General features: G+C 41.6%; 1 protein-coding gene across 1 annotated transcript in view; it reads left to right on the top strand.

The window, feature by feature from the left end:
- The window catches only part of TTC39C (tetratricopeptide repeat domain 39C), a 106,059-nt gene that overhangs the window by 56,650 nt on the left and 29,306 nt on the right, over window positions 1-20,103 (top strand). Inside the window, exons 5-6 of the mRNA XM_032859749.1 lie at window positions 3,910-4,264; window positions 6,030-6,198. Of these exons, the coding sequence (XP_032715640.1) occupies window positions 3,910-4,264; window positions 6,030-6,198 (524 nt within the window). The remainder of the gene's footprint in view (window positions 1-3,909; window positions 4,265-6,029; window positions 6,199-20,103) is intronic.

The following is a 20,103-nucleotide window of genomic DNA, read 5'->3' as shown; positions in this document are numbered from 1 at the left end:
TTCTGCTGTGTGTGTCTTCCTTCAGAGGCACCGAGAGCAGTGGTTGAATGATTTATATTTGACCTTTTGGAGGAGCCATAGGGAGGGCTGTGCAGGATGTGGGGCTCTTCAGTACGGTTTCTGTGCCTTTTGGGAAAATGTGTGCTCATGAGCTGCATTGCTGTAGCTTCAGGGCGGCTGGGGGGTCCCTCCAGCGGGAACTGCATTGCGGTCTCCGTGGAGCATGTGGCCGGCTCTGCCGGCTCCTCACTGGGCCTTTGTTCTCTAGACCCAGTCTGGCTGTGCCCACATGTTTTGGTTCCAGCACTGGGGACAGGGAAGTAGGGTGAGAGTCCTGGGGAAGCTGTTTCTCTGCCATGAGCTCAGAGAGTAGCAAAGACAAAATCTGCCTCTACATCTTTCTCATTAACTTTGTCTTGCACAGATTATAGTCTTTGACTTAGTCAAAACTTTGGGTTCTGAAGGCATTAAAACTTGTTACTACATATTTTAATATATGCTTTTAAACACGGATGCCTAAACTCCTCTCTTAGGCAGGAAATGAAAGACCTGTTGAATTATGTTTTATTTTACAAAAACAGGGTTTTTACCATTGTCATTTTTTTTTGTTGACTGGGTCTGTGCAGTTGGCACTGATGGATTTTGACGTTTCCATTCCTACCATCCTTCGCTACGACTCTTCACCTGAGATCTGGATTACTACAGTGCATTTCTCTAACACGGGCGGTCTCCTCCCCCCAGTCCTAGAAGTAGCCTGCTGCTTCTGTGCAGGCCCTTAGTGGGACATCAGGGGGCCCCGTAACCCACGTACGCCATCCCTGTCCCCTTTGGTCTCTGTGTCCCCTGTTTGACTCTGGCTCTGAACGGCTTGCCCACCTGCTCCTTTAGACTCCCACAGTCGTTTTCCTCGCTCCTGGAATGCTACGTTTCCCAAGATGGAAGCTCTGCTTCCTGAGTGAAGCCATAGCAGCCCAGAAATGCAGGAGTAAATGGAATTAACCCTTTTTCTTAAGATTTCCAGTTAGGCCTGGGGGGAGGAAGGAGTGAAGTTTTCTACTGAAATCCTGCCATACTTATTCTGCAGTAATTCATTTATATATTTATTACATAGAAAAGTTTAGTGGCAAAAAGGAAATAAGGAACAACTCACCCATCATCTCAACATGATTTGTTTTCATTTTTCTCCATATGACCCTAGTGGGGCACATAAACAAGCACATAGAGCTATATATAGTCTTATGTTATGCACTTTTTTTTTTTCATTTGTTCTATTTTCCAGTTCTATTGTGGGCATTCGAAGGGCTGAGATTATGTCTTCTGGTTTTTTTATATCCCTCGGTTGCCAGGCAAGGTGCTAGGCACATAATAGGAACACAATAGCTAATGAACAGTTTTAGGGATTTGCACATTTTCTTTTTTTTTTTTTTCATTTTTTAAATCTGTAGCCAGTGTTTTCCTTTTTATTGGATCCCAGTTGGTTTTGTGTTCCTTTTTTCTTTTTCTGTTTTTCCACTCAAACGTGGGCTTTTTGGGTCCTAATTGAGTATCCTGTTTGTGGGGGTACAGGATCAATCAGAGTGCTTTGTTAGTCCATAGGTTTCAGGGTTTTCTCCGACCTTTCATTTTCTTGCGGTACTTCCATTTAGAAGGGAAGAGTCATTGTGCCTCTGATAGGCGGGATCTGTGTCTTACTTCCCTTTGATTCTCCTAGAACTGTGCCTGAAATGTAATATTTATTCAGTAAATATTTTTGTTACATTGGAGTGCTTGGGTGGCTCAGTTGGTTAAAAAAAAATTTTTTTTTTTTTCTAAATTGAACTAAATGAGTTGTTTCAAATGTGTATTACTTTTATAACTATAAAGTTATAAAAATAGTTTCCTTAAAAATAAAGCTTTCATTTTGTTTGTTCATCCTCTCTTACAGTAACTATTCTTTTAAGTGGACTTAATCTACAGGATGGCAACAATCTAGAACTTGGAACTTATGGGTTGGTTGTGTTTTGAATGGTCATCCCATAGGAGATGTGGTTATCATTTGTCAAGAAATGGATACAGTGAAGTAAAATATTAGCTTGATTCCATGGATCGGGGGTCCTTAAGACCCTCAGATGCAGTGATTTCCCAGGAAGGCTCTGTATATAATCAGGCTCATGGCTGTGAGTTGTTACAGCAAAAGATACAAAGCAAAATGACCAAAGGGAAACAGTGCATGGGATGAAGTCCAGGAAGACCCAGGCACAAGCGGCCCCAAATTTTCTCCCAGTGGAGTCGCATAGGACATGCTTAATTCTCTGGCCAGTGAGGTTTGTTATCAATTGGGAAGCGTTAGGGACCCAGCACCCAGACTTTTGTTGGGGGCTGACCATGCGTAGATACACCCTGTCTTGCACGTACCCAAATTCCAGGTCCCCAGGGGGAAAGCAGGTGTTCAACGTAAAACATACTACTTCTTTAAGCAGGGTGGCAGGCACAGTGAGCTACTCGTATCCTTTCTGAGAGTGCTGGAAACCCTCCCAAGTCCAAGTTCACAGCCCCAACCGTGGGCCAATCTAGTAAGTGGGCCTTTCAAAGGCTAGCAGTAGGCCTGCTCTGATGGCTCTTTTCTGTATAGACCATGTGTTCTTAGATCACTTTTGGATTAGACTTTTTAAAGTCAGATTTTATGTTACATATTTTCTGTAGTTTAAAAATAACTTCTTACGAACTTCTTTTTCCACTGTTCTAAAGGGCCCAGAAGCCCAGGACAGCTCATCTTGTTTTCCATTGGTGCACTGGGGTCAGATGACTGGTGCCATATTGGTAACTGGGCTGAGCGTATCAGCTCTTTTCTGTAGAAAATCCCTTATAGAAGACCTTTGCTGAGAAGTATGGCGTTGATACACTCAGATAAGCACAGATAAGTCAGCTCCCCCTTCCCTCTCCCATCAGAAGATGTGTAAGTGTTCACAGGAGAAGAGGGTGAGGCAGGACCCGTGGGCTTGTGTGAGAGGGGCTAGTGGGCCCTGGAACTGGGCAAATCCCATGTTGTGTCTGTGAAATCTCTTTCAGAGATGAGGACTGTGTTAAAAATTGGTCTGACAGGAAATAGTGGAAGCAGCTTCATAAATAACATCTTCTCACCTCTGGTGTGACGTAGCTTCTTTCTGCCACCTGCCTTCCCTGGATCTTTCTGCATGTAGGAGGGGGTAGGGGCTGAGCATCATCCTCATAGACCAAATATTGGCATCCTAGTAAGGTGAGCTGAAGCCACGCAGTAGGCATTAGACACAGATGAATGGGGGATGGTTTGCATTGCTGCACTGAACACCAATGACTTATACCTTAGTGAACTGCCCATTTGTTCACCCAATAAGTACAAATTCATCCTTTTTGTTGGTTTGTTTTATTTTTTTGGCAAGTTGCCATGCTTAATGCTCGGGTGTACTTTTAGCAGTGAATTAGACTTAAAACTTCTGGAGGAATGAGACACAGAGTAGACAAACATGAGGAGTCCTGAAAGAGGTTTATCGGCAAAGTTGCCGTGGTAGTTCAGAAACGCGGTGGAGGTCCGTGTTTCACGGAGCGTGTGGAACAAAAGTCAGGTTCATGGGACGCTTGCGTGCTGGCAGTCACGCACTGAGCCTTGCAGCGAGTGTCAGCTACTACGTCCCAGCTCATGTGCGAGGGACTTCGTAGAACGGTGAGGAAAAATACGTGGTTCTTGCCGAGTGGTCATCCAGTGTAGTAAAGGGCAGCAAATAAGGAGCCCTCCGCAGAAAACAAGATGCAATGGGAGATGATGGTCATTTTTCTTGTTTTTGTTTTTTAAATTTTTGCTTGAATTTCAGGTAATTCTTCAATGTCCCTTATCATTACAGTAAAATTATTTTGAATGCTTGTTTTTCTCCTGCTTTCTTCCCTTCTCTGTAGCCTATATAAAAGGTGGGTGGATCCTTAGGAAAGCCTGGAAGATTTATAATAAATGCTATCTGGACATCAATGCCCTTCAGGAGCTGTATCAGAAGAAGCTAACTGAAGAGACTTTGACTTCTGATGCTGCAAATGATAATCACATTGTGGCTGAAGGGGTGTCTGAGGAGTCTCTAAACAGACTGAAAGGTGCTGTTAGCTTTGGATATGGCCTTTTTCACCTTTGCATATCCATGGTGCCCCCCAACCTGCTCAAAATCATCAACCTGCTGGGTTTTCCTGGAGACCGCCTGCAAGGGCTTTCTTCACTGATGTATGCAAGCGAAAGTAAGGACATGAAGGCCCCTTTAGCTACGTGAGTAGCTGTATTGCAATGCTTTGGTAGATAATATAGTGTTGAAAGTAAGTAAACGACAATCAAAGCCTTTAAAGGAAACTGCAGGTAAATAGCTTGGTTGGTTGACATGATGCCACACCTTATGTCTTTTAATGCAAGGCCAAGAACTGCATTTCTGGTGGTTATTTGTAAGCTGACTTTGGAGCGGATGTTAGAGAGCAGGACATTGTTCTTGACTCTCCCGAGTCTTGTATTATTTTAAACAGGTAAAATGATCGCCTATTTTCAACCTCCAATGATTTGATAAGGCGTTTTTGTGACCTTGATCACAGTCACTGAGATTCCTGATCCTAATTTTTGAATTTTTAAGGAATAAGAATTTCAGTGAGTCTGAAATTTTTTTTTAATTTTATTTTTTATAAACATATATATATATATTTTGAAATTTTTATCCTTACGGAGAACCTTGATACTGGGTAATTTTCTTTGATCCTGGTTGGTTCATTAGTCTCTCCTATGTGGCTTGGATATTTTGTGCTGGTCAACTAAATTGAGTCCTGTTGAGTAAACCAAAATGAGATTTATTTACACAGGAATGTGGAGAAGCTGGTATAACTATCCAGAGCAAGGATTCACCCATTCCTCCATCAGTTAAAAACTATGATTTTTTTTTCCATTCTGGTAAATATCTACCATGTGCAATTTGAGTAATTTTATCAGACACTAAATGTCCATTGACATTATACTACTTACCAGTTTTTTCAAAAAATGTTGATGCCACAGAGAACTGTAGTGAGCTCTGTTTCAACTCCTATCAGTGTTGAGGAATTTGGATACTCACTCTTAATTAGTTGGTAGCTATAAAAATATCATTAAATTTTCATTTTGAAAATGTGCCTCCCCAAAGTCATTAAATTGCATAAACAGTGGTATTTCATTAATTTGGTTTAACATTTTTGTAACATGTGATAATTTGCTTATTTATATCTTAGTACTAGAAAGAAATGAATTAGTAATGTAAATAAGTCTGATCTCCAGAAAAGAACCAATTTTATAAACAATGCTAGAAGTGTACATTTTAAGAAAAATATTTCATGTGTTGGTACAAGATTTTTGTTCATTAAAGCAGATTCTAATGAATCTATTTTATTTACCTAGTTTATTTAACATGGTATTTTTCTTGAAAGGATGAGTTTGAAGTAAGGGACTTTTAAATAATTGTTTTTTTGAATTGAGCATCCTCAAAGGCCAGAGAAAGAGCCTTTTTTCTGTTCTCTCAATTATTTTAACCCATTCGAATAGAGTTTGTGTTTGTGTTTCCCATATTTAAATTTGGATTCTGAGGCTTACACCCTAACTTTGCGAACACAGGAGAAAATAGCATTTTCTTTTGCAAAAAAGTAATGCTTTTATTATGAGGGGACAGTAAATTCATGATAACCAGTTACTGTTTCTGACTGGTGTATTGATGAGTGAATTGGAGAATTTAGAGATTTACGTCAGTCCATACCTTCAAGAGCCATCTGGAAGCCTCGGACAAGCTAAATGCTTTTATCCTATTGTTCTCCTCTCACCTGATAGGAGTGTGCTGATCTATATATATGCTGTGCCAAAGTTTCAGTTTTCCAAATATTGATAAAATTAATACGGGGAAAGATACTCTGAATTTATTTCTTCAAAGACTGCGCAGTAAGCCTTTTGGAAGGACAGTGCTCTGAAGTTTTTAAAAAGTGGAACTGCTATACGAAAAGTCTTGCTCAATGTTTCTCTCCCTCTTCTTTAGATTGGCTCTGCTCTGGTATCATACTGTAGTCCGCCCGTTTTTTGCCTTGGATGGCAGTGATAACAAAGCAGGCCTGGATGAAGCCAAGGAAATTCTTCTCAAAAAAGAAGCTGCTTATCCAAATTCCTCCCTCTTCATGTTTTTCAAGGGACGCATACAACGATTAGAGGTACCGTGCCTTCCTCTTGTTTTTACATAAAGCCTTCTGTGGAGCGGCTCTGCAACTCCCCCGCCCCCGGGGGGCTCCTATCAGAACGAGCCCAAATGTCACTGGGCCAAGGAACGTTTCGTTCTTGTGCTTTTCGCTGCATTGTTGCTACAAAAGCCTCTTCCAGGAACCCAGGATGTTAGTCAGTAACCTTCTGTTGGGGAGACGTGGGCGGGGCACGGGTGAGCGCTCTCGTGGGTAATGAGACGAGATTGGTGTGCTCTCAGCCGAAGACACAGGAGCATAGCACATGTCTTCCGTGAAGAACACAAGATATGATCCTTTTTTTTTTTTTTTTTTTTGCTGGGGTTACTGATAATCTGTTTCTAAATTTTCGTTTTGGTTAAGGACTGATTTATGCACAAGTTATTGGGTGAAATGTCAAGGACGCCATCAGCTTTGAAACAGTAGTAGCTTTTGTTGCCTTTTCATGGGCTTCCTTTGGGCCGGTCCTCTGCCAGGCGCTTTATTCGTGATATCCCATTTAATCCCCAGAGCAAACCTAGGACATAGATACAAAATGTCATCTGCATTTCATAGAAAAAGGGATCCAGGGGCGCCTGGGTGGCTCAGTGGGCTAAAGCCTCTGCCTTCAGCTCAGTTCATGGTTTTGGGGTCCTGGGATCGAGCCCTACATCGAGCTCTCTGCTCAGCAGGGACCCTGCTTCTCCCCCCCCCCCCCACCCCCCCCCCGCCTCCCACCCCACTTTTGCTCCCCTCCCTCCCAATAAAAAAAAATTCTAAAAAAAAAAAAAAAAAAAAAAGAAAAGAAAAGAAAAAGGGATTGAGGAGGGTTTCAAGGAACTTCCCAGGCTCATGCAGTGAACGAGGCCAGGCTGTCTCCTTCTAGAAGCAGAACACACCTGGTCTTTGGAGGGTCTCTGCTTCTCCTTTATATCTCTTTTTCTTCGTGTGTGTGTGTGTGTGTGTGTGTGTGTGTGTCTGCTTGCTTGGGGGCATGAGGATTTGAAGAGAAAAGTATTTATATGATAAAAAAAAATTGTACCATGGAAGCAGGTGGTCATTATGCCAGGTGCACCAGCAGCTTGCAGGGAATCATAGCAAGGTTTCCATGACCTCAGTCCCCCCATTAACTGGGTGCCCTGTAGCACAGTTGATTCTAGAAGTCAGGCCCCAGGAACCGCCATGGGTGCATCTGAAGATTTTTGCCCAGGAATGCTTTTGCGAGCACAGGGATGATTTGTTTATTAATTTATTATTGTTGTTGTTGTGGGCAACAGAGTATATATTACTTCGTGAAAAATTCCTTTCTCTCATGAAGTGCCTCCTTAAAGCCGAGGACTTCTCACCTTTACATGTGGAAGTTGTATTTTAGAGACTCTACTGGTGATTTATAATTGAAACATAGTACAAAAAGCTCACCAGGATCTGAATTATTTACACTTATGTCTGAACTGGTTTTTTCCTCATTATCTTGAAACGGTTTTTCTTTGGAGTCAGGCTTGTGAGCCTTCCGGCCTGTGTCTCCCATTTTCCCCCTTAGTCTTAGAAACATAGTTCCGGTCAGTTTCCTGTGCAGCCCCGTCTCTCAGGGTTATGGTCTTCCACATAGGGAAGGAAGTTTAGTTTACTAAAGTTCCTCTGCTCCCTTGGGTTTGTGCAGGACAGAATCGCACTGTCTAAAAGCATTTTAAGCTGACTAAGCCTTCTCACTTCAGTGACCATTTTTTCATGGAAGTTGAGTTACAGGGTCAGTGTTTTCTTAAATGTCCTTTTCTTTTTAAAGATTTATTTATTTTGAGAGAGAGAATGAGAATGAGTAGGGGAGGGGCAGAGGGAAAGAGAGAATCTCAAGCAGATTCCCCGCCAGCATGGAGCCTGATGTGGGGCTCGAACTCATGACCCTGAGATCATGACCTGAGTGGAAACCAAGAGTTGGCCGCTTAACCAATTCAGTCACCCAGGTGCCCCCATTAAATGCCCATTTCTTAAAGGGCAGGCATTATATATTTTGAATAACTCTGAACATGAAGAGACTAGGTTCAGTGTTGAACAATTTTACCACCAGGGGTGAGAGCCAGAATTTGTAATTGTGTGCAGCACAGCAATAAGGCACCTTAGCACTGGGCATTATTTAGATTTCTCTGGTTACTCCCCCAGATCAATGAATGCCCTAACTTGCATTTCAGAGCTGTTTGATAGAAATGTAAAAGTAAGCCAGCCATTTTAGTACCTTTTTTATTTTAAAACAAAAGAGCTTCACTTTTAGCTAACCTGATGACCCCCCCGCCCCCAACCTCAGACACTTAATTGGGGTTGGTTTTAGTCTGTGCCACGGTTCATTCCTGTGAGTAGTTATTCACGGCTGCTGGGATGCTCCTAGTGAAGAGGATGCCACAGCCATCAGACCCTTCTAGAGGCTGTTTGGAGAGGTGTGTAGCTGGCATGACACAGTTCGTGGCAAGCATTCCGGCTCTTCTAGGGGGGAGAGTGTGATCCGAGTGTGGGTGGTGGATGTTAGGACTACTTCACCGTGAAGCAGCTTGCTTGCCGAACTGGTGCTTGGTTTTCAAAAAAAAAAAAAAAGACCAAAAGATCTGTTTCTGTTGCTGATGAGTGCGCTGTAGCCTCGGGGCCAAGGAAAGTGCCGGTTTTTTCTGTTTGGTCCTTCCCAAAGGCCCAGAAGAGGACAGGATTTGGGGCTAGCTTGGAATATTACTGGTATCACCCTCACAATGCCCAGACACCAGCATTTCATTTGTCTTCCCAGGCGACCCCAAGGAAGCTGTCAGAGGTGGAGGTGAGGTGGGGAAGGCTTTGTAGGGGAGGGACAGCCCAGAAGGGTTTTATCACTCTGGTAGGAGGCTTCCCTTAAGGCCTGTAACGCCCCAGACCTGGTTGCTGAAAAACATGGGCTCTGCTGACACATCTGCTTGCAGAGAATTTTTTTTTTCTTTTTAAATTTTCTTTTCTTTTCAATTTTCAGTCAGCATTTAGGCTAGAGATAGGACCCCCGAGATCTTTTTATCAACAAATACTGACAGAACATGTCTGCAGGCCTTAACTCTGGCAGATGCTTCATGGGATACAAAGTTTGTTCAGTGAGTCAATCCACAAAATAATTTGAATAGCTGCTTTTGTATAAGCTCGCTGTCACTGGGTGACAAGCTCAGTCCGTGCTGGTTAGTTTCCATTTTCTGCACACGTTATTTTCAAATCCTGTGCACTTGCCCGCTCTCTTTAATCTCATGAACAACTGTTGACGTGCGCCCAGGACAATTTGGACTGCCTCTGGGGGGTCGGGGGGAGGGTCTTCGACACAGCCACCCCGTCCTGACCCTTGATGACCCTTGCTGTCATGGTTTCATGATTTCCTGCTGTTATGGCCTAACTTGACCTAGCCGTGGAGTTCGACACCTTTGGTGGTACATGGGGTGCGTCAGAATGGGGTGCCCCTGTGCTCTTTGGGGCTGCGGAAGCAAAAAGCTCAGCCAGACCATAGAAGGAATCTTCTCTCTGCCGCCTTTGCTCCTCCCCACTGCATGGCTGTGTGCTCCCCGCTCCAGCCTTCTCCCCGCTCCTGTGTTCTCACTACTGTCCAGTCTCTGCTGACTTCTCTGTGTGACTTGTCATTGCTGCTGGGAGGCACAGATGGGTTCCTGTGTTACTTAGCATGGGCTAAGCAGAGCCTAGTGTGTGATGGGTATTACTCTGAGTGCCTACGCCTAGGAAGTAGGTTTGCCAGATTTTTTTCTTTTCTCCTTTTTAAGAGGAACAAAAATTGTTTTGCTGTGGAAAGCCATCAGTAAAACTGGGCCCGTAGTTGGCAAAGTCAGGGCATGTATGGAGAAGGGCTACAGGTACCAAATGGCACCTGTATTTGCTTTTCCCTTAAGTTGGTCCTGGATGTTGTATAGTAATCTCAATTTTAAAATGTGAATTTATAGCTCTAGTTTCAAATTTTTGTACTTTTCAGTAAACCTATGGTAATGATGTCCATTAAGCTACAAGTGATAAATGAGTGTTTTTCTTGGTTATTTAAAAAGTATTGAGACAAGTCTACATTTTAATTGCTTGTTTTTATTTTTTTTCTAGTCCCTCTTTTTCCCTTAAACAATAGATTTGCACAACTTCCCTCCGCTTCAGTTTTAACCATTTACTTAGTATGTAATATATATATATGTATTTGATTTTACAGATATACATTTTCATATATACACTATATCATGACTAGTAATGAAGCTAATTTTTAATATCTGAATGAATGAAAGTGATAAACATTCTAACAACGGAGGTTGTTATTCGAGCATTTTGAGAATTCTTATTTTGAAACTGTCTTCTAAGCTGGAACTCCTACTATTTGACCCTGAATGCTAGCATTTTAAAACGTTGGACTTGGATTTGGGGAACAGCAGTCAGGGGCTTGCACAAGACCAGCTCCCAGTGTATGTTTCTTGATTGAATAGATGAGTCTGTCGATCTGTGAGAAATCCACTAATCAGTGGGACTGATGTCCTATCTTTGTGAAGAAAAAGTTGGTTATCAAGCACCTACGCCTGTTCCTGAGACCAGTCCTGAAGGAGATGCAAAACTGCCTTCACAATTGAATTAACAAATTGTCTTCCTAAGGAAGGTACAGAACCAGATAGTTAAATGCTGACGTGTTGGCTGGACGGGTCTGACTCTGAAGAAGTGAATTGAATAAATGAGGTAAAAAGTGATTGGATTGAAATGAAGTCTCTCTTTATGGTGATGAGCGCCCAAATGAGCGGACGTGAGCCCCAGTACCCACCCTCCTCATCTCCCCCAACCATTCAGCCTGTGAGGCCCTTGACTGTAGCTGCCTTTCAGACCATTACAATCACAGTACTGCTTTGTGAGGACAAAAGGAAGTTTGTGCAAGGCCTCATAGAGGCCACACTGAAGAAGTTTTGATGAGCCCTACCTTTCGTGTGTGTGTGTGTGTGTGTGTGTCCCAATCATCTCCCCTCTCTTATTTGAAGCTGCTTTGTTTGTTCTGAGAAATGCAGCCTTGTCACTACAGTCTGCTCCCCTGTTTTGTACTTGTCCTCCTCCCCTTCCTTCTGAGAAGGCCCATAAGAGGTTGTGGCTTCTTTCCCAGAACAGAGCCCTTCAGGGCTTCTTTGATGGTTGACCTTCCCTCCACCATATTCACATCAACCTGCCATCCTCTCTCCTTCTAAGAGGGTTGGGGTTCCTCTGCGTCAGCGGGCTACGAAGTTCTATGGGAAAGGGTCGCACACATCTGCGCCAGTGTGCGTCCTGTCTGTAGACCTTCCTCCTGCCCGTTATTTCAGGTGACTTCAGCTGAGTCCCCTTTTAAAAAATGGACTGTAGTGCTTTCTTCCCGTACTTTTATTAAGATGAAGTGACATTTTTCACTGGCGCTCCCCAGAGTCAGTGGGAGGTCTGTGTTGCTTTTTAGCCCATCCGTTCATGATTGTGACAGGGACAGAAAAGTGGAGCTTGATCCCTTTGGTGATTAATTTATCAGCTAGAGGAAAGAGACAGGAGGTCCGCAGGGGCCAGCCCAGAGGTGCTGCCCACCACGGAGGGCCTGGGTCCTAGCTCACGCTCGTCTCTGGGGCATGTGACAGGATTGGAGCTGTTCCTTAGCAGCGTTTCTTTCGTTTCTTTGCATCTGTCGCCGAGCAAGTCTGCCTCTTGTATTTGAACAGTGGGCCTGGCCAGCATGATGTCATGCTGTTATTTATAGGATCAGGAAAAAGGCAATGCAGGAAGAAAAATAATTCCCTGAAGTTCTGTTAATTGTAGTCTTCTCTTCCTCCATCCTACGTGGGTTCTCTTTATTACCTCAGGAGCTGAAAAATAGAGTTGCCATTTATTCTTAGAAGAACACAGACCAAGGGATTGGTTCAAGCTGCTGTAGGAGAGAAGGGGGGGGGGGTATATATTTGTCTCCATTTTCCAGCAAGATAAATCTGTATCGGGGCACCTGGGTGGCTCAGTGGGTTAAAGCCTCTGCCTTGGGCTCAGGTGGTGATCTCAGGGTCCTGGGCTTGAGCCCCACGTCAGGCTCTCTACTCAGCAGGGAGCCTGCTTCTGCCTCTCTCCTCTGCCTGCCTCTCTGTGATCTCCGTCTGGCAAATAAATAAATAAATAAATAAAAAGATAAATCTGTATCATGTGGTTCAATAACTCTGTTCACTGAAATGAGAAAAGGATAGTAACCCAAATTGCTAATAGGTTAAATACATATGCTGTTCTTTCAACTATCATTACAGGCTGTTGGGCTGAAAAACAAGTAGAAAGTTAATGAATTTTATCCCTGAGCTCACTAAATATGCATAAGAGGATGAGCTTTCCCTTGCCTACATTAGCCCTAGTCCTAAGAGTAGGGGTTAAAAGCGCAATCTATTGTTAGGTGTCCTTGATAACCGTATTGCTAAACGGATTCTGCGGGTCAGCAGCATGAATGCTGAATCACAAGAAGTAATAAGTGGGTTGTCACAGCGTCTTCCCTCCTGCATGCTGCAGGTGACAAGCAAGGCCTCTCCTTTTAAAACATGTGTATAATAGTTTAAGATGTTAAGCAACTTCGTAAAAAATAATCCAGTAATATAAATAAGCTGTTTTCAAATTATTTTGTGATCTTTAATACACACATGAGACTTTATGCAGTTTCATTTACAGATCTGTTTTAAACTAGTTTGTTTTTTTAAGTAACCAGTATGCAGACCATTTAGATTTCTGTTGTGTTAATAATTTGATATTTCCTTGTTGGGAAATTGTTGGGATATTTGATTATTGCTTCTGTATTGTTGCCCAGTATTTCACTATGATAGTAAGTACTTCGATAGCTAGCATTTTTTTTTTTTTAAGTTATTTCTTTGGGTATAGTTCCAGTGGTGTCATTATTAGAATCAAAGAGTAGAAACTGTTCCGTAGCTCCTGCTACCTGGTAAGAGATTATACTCAAGAAATATTAGGCTGGAGTATAATCGTTCATTATTTTGTGCATGGTCTCAGCAGCCTGTACTGCTGCATGGTTTTCTTTTTATTTCCATAAGGAGGCAAATGAAAGCAGTTTGAACTCAGTTCTTTTTTTTTTTTTTTTAAGATTTTATTTATTTATTTGACAGAGAGAGATCACAAGTAGACAGAGAGGCAGGCAGAGAGAGAGGGAGGGAAGCAGGCTCCCTGCCGAGCAGAGAGCCCGATGCGGGGACTCGATCCCAGGACCCTGAGATCATGACCTGAGCCGAAGGGAGCAGCTTAACCCACTGAGCCACTCAGGTGCCCTGAACTCAGTTCTTAAAATATTACTGATAAGACATCTCATGTTCTTGTATCAGAAGACTCAGTATTGTTAAGATGGCAGGACTCCCGTAATTGGGTTACCAGATTGAATACTATCCCTCTCAAAATCACAGCTTGCTTTTTTTTTTTTTTTTTTTTTTTTTTTTTTTTGCAAAGTTGATCAACTAATTCTAAACCTAAGGAACCAGGAACAGCCACAACAATCTTGAAAAGGAAGAACAATGTTGAAGATTCCTATTTCCTAATCTCAAACTTAGTACAACGTAATCAAGACCATGTGGTATGGCATAAGAATAGACCTATAGTTAGTGAGAGTCAAGAAAATAAACTACATTCACGAATCAGCTAACTTTTGACAAGAGTAAATCGATAGGCAAAGAAGAGTCTTTTCAACACAGGGTTCTGGGACAACTAAATACCCACATGCAGATAAATGCAGTTGAACCCTTACGTCACCCTGTACGGAAGAATGGATGCAGATGGATCCTAGACCTAAATATAAGAGCTAAAAACCATTCAACTCTGGGGTTAGGCCATGGCTTCTTAGATATGATGTCAAAGGCACAACAACAAAAGAAAAACTGGTAAATTGAACTACGTCAAAATGAAACACTTTGTTGCTACAAAGAATATCAAAGTGAGTAGCCCATAGAATGGGAAAGAATATTTGCGAGTTATAGATAGGACAAGGGACTTTATCCAGAATATGTAAAGAACTCTTAACAACTCAATTAAGAGACAAATATCCCAATTAAAAAAAATAGGCAAAGGCTCTGAAGAGATCTCTGTCTGGAGAAAATATGCAGATGACCATTAAGCACATGAAAAGATGTTCCGCATCAAAAATCATTATGAAGAAATGCAAATCAAAACCGAGTGAGACGCCATTTCGTATCTGCCAGTAGCAAGTGCGGACGAGCATGTGGTGTTATTGGAAACCTCATTCGTTGCTAGTAGGGATGTAAAATGGCACAGCCACTATGGAAAAGTTGGGCAATTCCTCCAGATGGTGAACATGGACTTACCGTATGACCCAGAAATCCCATTCCTAGGAATACACCCAAGAGAAATGAAAACATATGTCCATATTACTACTCATAAAGCAAAGACTGGAAACAACTCAAATATCCACCAGTTGATGAATGGATAAACAAAATGTGCGTCCATACAATGGATAATTATATTCAGCAACATAAAGAAACGAAGTCCTGATACATGCTACCAGGGGGGGTGAAACCTAGAAAGCATGTTAAGGGAAAAAAGCCAACCACAAAAGAGCATATATTGTATGATTCCATTGATACAAAGTCTCCAGAACAGGCAAATCGGTAGAGGCAGATAGTAGACTGTTGCTTACTTTTTATTTTGGTGGGGTTTTTTTTAAGATTTTATTTGTTTGTCAGAGGGAATCTGAGCAGAGGGAGGAGCAGAGGGAAACCTACTCCCTGCTGAGTGGGGGTCCTGATGTGAGGTTCAGTCCCAGGCCCCTGGGATCATGACCTGAGCCAAGGGCAGGTGCTTAACCTACTGAGCCACCCAGGCACCGTATTTTGATGTTTCAGGAGTTTATTTCTTTATTTCCCTTGTCTCAGGAGACCTGTCTAGAAAATGCTGCAATGGCACTGTCAGAGAAATTACTGTCTGTGTTCCCTTCAAGGATTTTTATGGTTTCAGGTCTCACATTTAGGTCGCTAATCCATTTTGAGTTTGTGTGTATGGTGAAAGACAGGGGTCCAGTTTCGTTCTTTCACATGTGGCTGTCCTGTTTTCCCAACACCATTTGTTGAAGAGGAGATGGTCTTTTTCCCATTGCATATTCTTTCCTGCTTTGCCAAAGAATAGTTGGGCATGTGACTATGAGTCTCTTTCTGGGTTTTCCGTTCTATCCCATCACTCTGCGTGTTTGTGTTGTTTTTTTTTTTTTTTAATATTTTATTTATTTATTTGAGAGAGACACAGTGAGAGAGAGCATGAGCGAGGAGAAGGTCAGAGAGAGAAGCAGACTCCCCGTGGAGCTGGGAGCCCGATGCGGGACTCGATCCCGGGACTCCGGGGTCATGACCTGAGCCGAAGGCAGTCGTCCAACCAACTGAGCCACCCAGGCGTCCCTGCGTGTTTGTTTTTATGCCAATACCATGCTGTTTTAATTACTACTGCTTTATAATATAACTTGAAATCCGGAATTATGATATCTTCAGTTTTTTTGTTTTTTGTTTTGTTTTTTTTTTAGATTACTTTTGCTATTTGAGGTCTTTTGTTGTTCCATACAAATTTTAGGATTATTTGTTCTAGTTCTGTGAAAAATACTTTGATATTTTGATAGGCATTGCATTAAATATGTAGATTGCTTTGGATAGTATAGACATTTTAACAAGATTTACTCTTCCAACCCATGAGCATGGAATGTCTTTCTATTTCTTTGTGTCATCTTGAATTTCTTTCCAAGTTAAGACACTGGTCTTTGGTTAAGTTTATTTGGTTAAGGTTATTCCTAGGTATTTTTCTGTATTTGATGCAATTGTAAGTGCGATTGTTTTCTTAATTTCATTCTCTGTGGCTTCAATGTTGGTGGATAGTAACGCAACGGATTTCTGTACTTTGATTTTTGTACCCTGCAACTTTACCAAGTGCATTTATCAATTCTAGTAGTTTGTTGGTGGAATCTTTAGGGTTTTCTATATATAGTATCATGTCATTTGCAGGTAGAGTTTTACTTTTTTCTTGCCAATTTGGATGCCTTTTATTTCTCTTTGTTAATGATTGCCGGGCTTAGGACCTCGAAGACTGTGTTGAATAAAAGTGGGGAGAATGGACATCTTTGTCTTGGTCCTTTCCTTAAGCTCTCAGTTTTGTTTTTTTTTTTTTTTTTTTTAAGATTTTATTTATTTATTTGCAACAGAGAGAGAGAGATCACAAGTATGCAGAGAGGCAGGCATAGAGAGAGAGAGGAGAAAGCAGGCTCCCCGCTGAGCAGAGAGCCCGATGCAGGCCTTGATCCCAGGACCCTGAGATCATGACCTGAGCCGAAGGCAGAGGCTTAACCCACTGAGCCACCCAGGCGCCCAAGCTCTCAGTTTTTCACAACTGAGTACAATTTTGGTTGTGGGCTTTTCATGTAAGGCTTTTGTTATGTTGAGACATGCTCCCTCTAGACCCACTTTGCAGAGGATTTTATCATGAATGGATGTTATACTTTGCCATTGCTTTTTTTTCATCTGTTGAAATGATCATATGGTTTTCATTCTTTGTCTTACTGATGCAATATATCATGTTGATAGTTTTGCAAATATTGGACCACCCTTGCATCTTGGGAATATATCCCACTTGTTTGTGGTGTATGATCTTTTTTTTAACATATTGTTGGATTCTTTTTGCTAGTATTTTGTTGAGGATCTTGACGTTTGTAGTCATGAGAGGTATTAGTCTATAATTCTCTTTTTTGGGGGGTCTTCATCTAGATTTGGTGTCTAGATAATACTAGCCTCATAGAGTGAATTTGGAGGTTTTCTTTCCTCTTGTAGTTTTTGGAATAATTTGAGAAGAATAGCTATTACCTCTTCTTAAATGTTTGGTACAATTCCCTTGTAAGCCATCTGATCTTGGACTTTTGTGTTTTGAGAGTTTTTTCATTACCAGTTCATTTCATTGCTAGTGATTGGTCTGTTCAAATTTTCTGTTTCTTTCTGCTTTAGTTTAGTAGGTTGTATGTTTCTAATAAGTTATCCATTTCTTTTCTGTTGTCCAATTTGTTGGCATAAAGATTTTCATGATACTCTGTTAGAATTGTTTGTATTTCTGTGGTGGTAGTTGTTATTTTTCTCTTTCATTAGTGATTTTGCTTTTGTTTGTTTTTTTATGAGTGTGGCTAAAGGATTATCACTTTTGTTCATCTTCCCAAAGAACCAGCTCCTGGTTTTATCCATCTGTTCTACTGTTTTTTTAGTTTCTATGTCATTTCTTTGTATTTAATCTTTATTATTTCCTCCCTTCTACTGAGTTTAAGTTCTTTTTCTAGCTCCTTGAGGGGTGTCAGGTTAGGTCGTTTGAGATCTTTCTTGCTCCTTGAGGTGGGCCTGCATTGCTTATAAACTTCTCTCTTAGAACCATTTTTGTTGTGTCCCAGAGATTTTGGACTGTTGTGATTTCATTTTCATTTGTTTCCATGTAAATTTTGATTTCTTGGTGGACCCATTCATTGCTTAGGAATATGTTATTTAACCTCCATGTATTTGTGCTCTTTCCAGATTTATTCTTCTGGTTGATTTCTAGTTTCATGGTGTTGTGGTCAGAAAAGATACAGATGGAATCTGTTCTTGAGATGCCTTTATATTCCACCTTTTATAGATGTTTTTAAATGAAGGTTCCTTAACTTTGGTAATTATGATTTTATCATGTTTTGAACAACATTATCACCATTACCTTAAAAATACTTAGTGGGGTGCTTGGGTGCCTCAGTTTGTTAAGCATTTGACTTTTGTTTTGGCTCAGGTTATGATCTCAGGGTCATGAGACCGAGCTCTGCATCACTCTCTGCACTCAGTGGGGAGTCTGCTTGTGGTTTCTCTTGCTCTCTCTTCCTCTCCCCCCAAAAAATAAATAAATCTTTAAAAAAATAATGATTTAGTGTTTTTATCTACTTTTCTCATATATATATATATTTCTTCAATAATGTTTTAACATAAAACATTATGTGCATTTTAGTTTTCTATTGTACTTGTTTAATTTCCACTTACTACTTTTAAAAGTATGCCAATAATGGGGCGCCTGGGTGGCACAGTTGGTTAAGCAACTACCTTCGGCTCGGGTCATGATCTCGGCATCCTGGGATCAAGTCCCACGACAGACTCCCAGCTCCATGGGGAGTCTGCTTCTCCCTCTATCTCCCTCTACCTTCTCCCCTCTCGTGTTCTCTCTCACTCTCTTTCTCAAATAAAAATAAAGAAAATCTTTAAAAAAAATATATATAAATATATATTTTAAAACGTATGCCAATACTGGGGCCCCCAGGGGGCTTAGTCACTTAAGTGTCCAAATCTTGATCTCAGCTCAGGTCTTGATCTCAGGGTTGTGAGTTCAAGCCCTGGGTTGGGCTTCATGCTGGGTATGGAACCTCCTTAAAAAAGAAATGCCAATACTACTAGTAGATATGTAAAAATGTTGTGTTACCTTTTATTTGTGGTATTTTTTGTGTTTTTTTGTGGTATTGTATAAATTTGTGTTTATTTTGTGATTGGGCTTTAAGATTATACTGGCTTTTGGATATGATATTTATTTATTTATTTATTTATTTTAAGATTTTATTTACCCATTTGACACAGAGAGAGAGATCACAAGTAGGCAGAGAGTCAGCAGAGAGAGAGGGGGAAGCAGGCTCCCCGCCGAGCAGAGAGCCCGATGCGGGACTCCATCCCAGGACCCTGGGATCATGACCTGAGCCGAAGGCAGAGGCCTTAACCCACCGAGCCACCCAGGTGCCCCTGGATATGATTTTTTTTAACACTTTATTTTTTACTTCCATTTTATTTCTAGCTTTCCTTAATTTGGCTTGTTTTAGAATTCATTTTTTAAAACTTTATACCTCTCTGGGCACCTGGGTAGCTCAGTTGGTTAAGTGATGGTCTTTGGCTCATGTCATGATTCTGGAGTCCAGGGATCAGTCCCACATGGGGGCTTCCTCTCAGCAGGGAGTCTGCTTCTCCTGACCCACGCTCCTCCCAGCTACCACCCCATGCTCGCTTACTCTCTCTCATTCTCTCTCTCTCAAATACATAAAATTAAAAAAAAAAAACAAAACACCTTATACCTCTCTTAAGAGTGAAATATTAATGTTCTTATGGAGGGAGGGATTATACTTGCATATTGTTTTACTTGAGAGGGCTTGAGGGCTGTAATACTGTGCTATCATAAGATTTGTATTTGGTCTTTGTCCCTAGTTCCTGGCATAGAGCCCTAAAATCCTGGAATTTTTAAGTGAGAGGTGATAGAAGAGTGTGTTATTCCTAATAAGCCCTTCTCAACTTTACCCTGAATTTCTGTTAATGAGTTGACCAGTAGCTCCTAGGTGGCTGCAGGATGGGGGCTGTGTGGTGTGACCAGAGGGCTGGAACTTTCCGTAGCACTTCTTACCACCAACCTCCTGGGATGCGGGGGAGCTGGAGACTGAATTAGTCACCCAGAGCAGTGATTTAATCAGCCAAGCCTAACTAGTGGATCCTTCATTAAAATCCTAAATGACAGGGTTCAGAGAGCTTCCAGATGGGTTAATTCATCCATCTGCTGGAAGGTTGGCACATCTCAAACTCCCAAGGGACAGAAGTTTCTGTGTTCTGGACCCTTTTGGACCTCGTCCTCTGTACCTACCTCTTTCTCTGGCTGTTAATGTGTATCCTTTATAATGAACCAGTAGTAACAGGTAAAGTGTTTCCCTGGGTCCTGCCTGAAGGTTTAGTTCTCTAAAATGTTCATTGCCCCATGTCTTTTGTTGTTATGATTAATCTCATTTATTATGTAAATTGTGTGTTGAGGCCTGCTGTCTGGTACTTTTTTGAGTCTCTGTGTGACTCTCATTGTCTGCAGACAGTGCCCCCCATCCCAAGGGAACCT

This window comes from Lontra canadensis, unplaced genomic scaffold (assembly GCF_010015895.1).
Source record: "Lontra canadensis isolate GAN:19392208 unplaced genomic scaffold, GSC_riverotter_1.0 scaffold17, whole genome shotgun sequence".
Taxonomy (NCBI): domain Eukaryota; kingdom Metazoa; phylum Chordata; class Mammalia; order Carnivora; family Mustelidae; genus Lontra; species Lontra canadensis.
This window is presented reverse-complemented; position numbering and strand designations above follow the sequence as displayed.